The 4,142-nt window shown below is 42.9% G+C and overlaps 1 protein-coding gene across 1 annotated transcript; it reads right to left on the bottom strand.

Moving 5' to 3' along the window:
- Positions 1 to 2,366: 2,366 nt before the first annotated feature.
- LOC136451182 (uncharacterized) lies at positions 2,367 to 3,660 on the bottom strand. Its single transcript, XM_066451932.1, has 5 exons — positions 3,390 to 3,660; positions 3,169 to 3,302; positions 2,992 to 3,097; positions 2,809 to 2,886; positions 2,367 to 2,428 (listed from the first exon to the last, which is right to left on the bottom strand). The coding sequence occupies exons 1-5, from the start codon at positions 3,658 to 3,660 to the stop codon at positions 2,367 to 2,369; spliced, it is 651 nt and encodes a 216-aa protein (XP_066308029.1).
- Positions 3,661 to 4,142: the final 482 nt, after the last annotated feature.

The following is a 4,142-nucleotide window of genomic DNA, read 5'->3' as shown; positions in this document are numbered from 1 at the left end:
TATTATGATAGGACTTGCATGGTAGTATGCTTGCTTGAAAGCCTTTACCTTGGCGCAACCTTACCCCTGCATACCCTGCTATTAGGCTAGACACACGCTTACTGCTATACATTTCATTACTTATACTTCTACTACGCTTATACTACGTGCGTGGTGGATACTGGTGTTATTTGGACCATGGGGAGAGTGCTGCGTGTGTGACTTGGGTGTGTGGAGGGTGAGGGTTGTGTCGACCAAGTTAGAGTATACGACGAGCCTGGGGCAAGTCTTGCTATGGGATGCTACCTGGGCACCCTTGGAAATGGATACCTATGGTGGGTAAATGGTATATGAGGTGGACCTGGGTGTGAACCTGTGATGGGTGGAGCCCGAGATGGAGGTGCTGTGATGGCACGGTAAATGGAAACCCTGATGGAGACATTCTGGCTTGATCATCCCTAAGGACTTACTAGTACTCAGATTCACTGGGAAGCCTTACGTACCACTCGCCCTATATGGTGCGGGACGGCCGGACTACTTGATAGGATATTGCCACTACTACTAGGTTGATAGCGGATAGTGTAAGGAGGTACGGGGTGCGGAGGATTTCCCCCACACCCTTCCGAGACTTCATGGAGACCTTGTGGACCCAGCTCATGACTCACAGTTTCAGCCACCTCAGACTAGACTTGGGGTGTACCAGGGCTGAATGGTAGAGTGGCATTATCCTAGGCTAGCAAGCGGCCAAAATCAGCCTAGTTGACGATGGTCAGCGAAGAAGGCAGATCTTGTGGTTATGTAAAACCTCTGCAGAGTGTATGGTTGATTGATCGATACATGTGCCGACTTGTCGGCTATAGACCTTTCTTGGATTTCGCTTAAACTAGATAGCGAGATGAGTCCTTCTCTTCTTCCCCCATGAGAGAGTGTTCAGTCGTAGCCAGGGGCTACGGGCCTTGAGACAGTGCCGAGAGGGAGTTGGCCTGTCGACTGAGCGATGGGATGGTATGGTATGGTGGTGGTGTGGAGATGATGGTATGTTGATCCCCGGGATCGAAACCTGGCTCTGGAATGGGAATGGGTGGAATATGTATGGGAATGGTGTTAAAACTTGACTATACTGTTACATACTTGATATGCTAAAGTAACATAGGAAACCCCAACCTTATAGGTTCCTTTTGACTATATCCAACTTGCATCCAATCTCCACAAAGCAATGCTCATGGGGTTGGGAGTGGCCAGTACAAATCGTACTGATAAATTTTGGCATACAGGTTCTGCTGAGGAGTATAGCTCCGAGGAGTTTGACGGTTGAGGGGTTCGTGCCTACGCTCGAGTTTGGCGATCTTATCTTCAAGCTGTTCTGAATGAATGCTACTTTTGATTCCGCCAATGCGTCGATGTAATAATTTATATAATTTCGCACTATTTGTACTCTGATATTATCGTTGTTTGGATGTGATATCGACTGGAATCTAGGGTAATATGGTCCACCACGGTCTTATTACACTTCAACTCTGTGGTTTTCCCTTTGCGGAAATTGGGGTTGTTTCATCGGTAGAAGGCGTTGTCGAAGCCCACCGACGAGGGGTCGAGGAAGGCGAAGGCGCTGGGGTCGGAGCTGCAGGTGCCGTTCAGCTGCGACGCGAAGTCGGGGTCCATGGTCGCGTCGCTGCCGATCCTCACCGACAGCAGCTCCCGTTCAATTGCAATTGAGGCTGGTCGGCTTCTGTCTGCGTCGAGGTCCTGCCGCGCCGTGGGCCTTGACACGTTAGTGCCACGCCGTTGCCTATGGCTCGACAGACCCTGCCACGTCATCGGTCAGCGCTCCGGTCGTCGTCACGTCATCCCTCCCGCCGCGCCACTATGCATGGCGCGGCATAGGCGTTTCGCCGCACCATAGCAATAGGCGCGGTCAAAAGTGTTAGTTTTGAAGAAAAAAAAATAGTGCTAGATTTAAAATTAGTTTAAAAAAGTGTTAAAAAAAATCTCAATGGTCCCTTTCTAACATGTAAATGAGTTCGTGACTACATGATCAGGAGTAGTAGTAATTGGGATGAGAGAAATAAATGTAACCTCTGCTACATAAATTTGCGAGATCTCATGTCAAAGAAAATAAACACGGAGTAGCAGTATTTGGGGCAACTAAAATCCATTTGATGACACATATAAGAAGAACCATTACACGCCAACTTAGGCAAAAGCTACAGCACCATTCACCCGTCACCACATATTCAAAATGAGCCAAAAGCCATATCACCGCATACTCAAAAGCACTGCCACAGCAAAAGACAGTTCCAACAAAATGCTAAGACTCGGCTTTTCACCATGACTACATTCTTCATTTTTGTTTGATTCGTGGAGAGTTCCTGCCTTCCAAGAAGGCATTAGTCTTTTGGCTGCAGGTTGCCGTACCTTCTAGAAATTGCAGCAACAGCGGCAGCCAAACCTGCAGCGATCAGTACCCTGGTCACTTGCTTATAAGTTGTATTTTTTTTTTAGCTAACAAATAATATTTTTCTTTTACAATAAATCAGCAACAATACTTTCAGTAATGGCTTATCAGAACAGGACACATGTAAATGGATCTCTGGTTCTCCATTAATCCTATAGAAACAATTAACTACTTTTTCAGCCAACGAATAATATTTTTCTTTTACAATAAATCAGCCAACAGTACTTTCAGCCATAACTTATCAGCCAAACGTACATGACACATGTGAATGGATCTCTGGTTCTCCATTAATCCTATAGAAACAATTAACTACAAGTAATTAGTAGACAATATAAATGAAACAATAATATAACTCCAATAAAACTTATAATTACCTTCTCCTGCTTCATGCGCAGCTGCGATCTTTGGCTCAAAATGCATCCTACTAAATTCCGTAGTTTCGAGTCGTCTCTCTAATCCAATTTAAAAAGAATAATGCCAGTGACATTAGTTTTCATACACAAGAGCACCCTAATAAATACTATCCAAATAATACATAACCAACATGGCATACTTACCAATACTATTTCCACGTAACATTGTCAGCACAACAATAGCACGATCTTCTGCTAGCTTTTTCCATTTCATTAGATTATCCGTCACTAACTTGCCGAACACACTTATCTTACAAATATTATGGCTACAAATTCAATTAAGATTACAAGAAAACATAATAAATTTGAATTATTTTAAACACTAAAAATTAAAATCCATGATATATATACATACGTGCCATCCAGTAGAACCATATGTATAGTTGGGATATTTCGATTATAGTCACCGTCAGTTTGTCCAAATGAACTAACCATGAAAGGCATACCAATAATATCTGACATTTGAATAGAAAAAAAATTAATAAATATTTGGTTAGAAAAGAACATTTACAACCTATACAAAAGGAAATTGGAGCACTTGCCAACATATGTATCATTATCCATATAGAACTCCCATACTTTGTTAAAATGCATAAAAGGTGGGAATAATGGGATTTGCTTCTCGTCCATGTTTCTGACCTCATTAACTGTTGTCACTGAGGTAAAATGACACACGGCGTCATTATCTGCCCACTTGTACTCCTGAGATCTCATAGTTGGTTCTGCGGACATCCGCCCCACAAAATATACTCGACCCTCTACAAGTGAAGGCTCGAGTCGATCCACTTCACGATCATATATCACTGCATCCATTTTTTTAGCCTGTTACAAAAAAAGTAGATAGCTTGTGATGATCCAAGGTTAATTTAAATATTATTCAGTGTAGCTGAAACTAAAGGAGTAGATATGTATTACCTTCTCATCCAACAACACCATGTAAAGCCTCTTTCTGCCCGGGGCAAACCTCTCCACGTGAAATTTGTGGAACACTCGGACACATAGAGTCCACTTGGTATGAGGATGGTATGAGGATTCCTCAAAAGCTGGGATGCGTGGCGCTTCAACTCTCTTACGCTTCAGCGACCCACTCATCTTGTCCTGAAAGAAGAATTGAGCATGTGAACCAAAAGATATATCAACTTTATGTAACTGTTTAAGTATTATATGTTCTTCCTAGAAAAACCATGTGATCTAAAACTTGGACCATGCATATCAGAGTATAATAACAAAGATGCAGAACAAAGTTTACAGATTCACGATTTCCAGATAAAGCATGTGATCTAACGACCTGTTCG

This window comes from Miscanthus floridulus, chromosome 5, assembly GCF_019320115.1.
Source record: "Miscanthus floridulus cultivar M001 chromosome 5, ASM1932011v1, whole genome shotgun sequence".
NCBI lineage: Eukaryota > Viridiplantae > Streptophyta > Magnoliopsida > Poales > Poaceae > Miscanthus > Miscanthus floridulus.
This window is presented reverse-complemented; position numbering and strand designations above follow the sequence as displayed.

What these genes read in the sequence shown, in the direction of transcription:
- LOC136451182 (XM_066451932.1), bottom strand. Translation starts at nt 3,660, where the DNA reads ATGGATGCAGTGATATATGATCGTGAAGTGGATCGACTCGAGCCTTCA. An exon ending in GTTACGTGGAAATAGTATTG is followed by an intron (nt 2,887 to 2,991) that starts GTAAGTATGCCA and finishes AAATTGGATTAG; the next exon opens with AGAGACGACTCGAAACTACG. An exon ending in TGCGCATGAAGCAGGAGAAG is followed by an intron (nt 2,429 to 2,808) that starts GTAATTATAAGT and finishes TGATCGCTGCAG; the next exon opens with GTTTGGCTGCCGCTGTTGCT.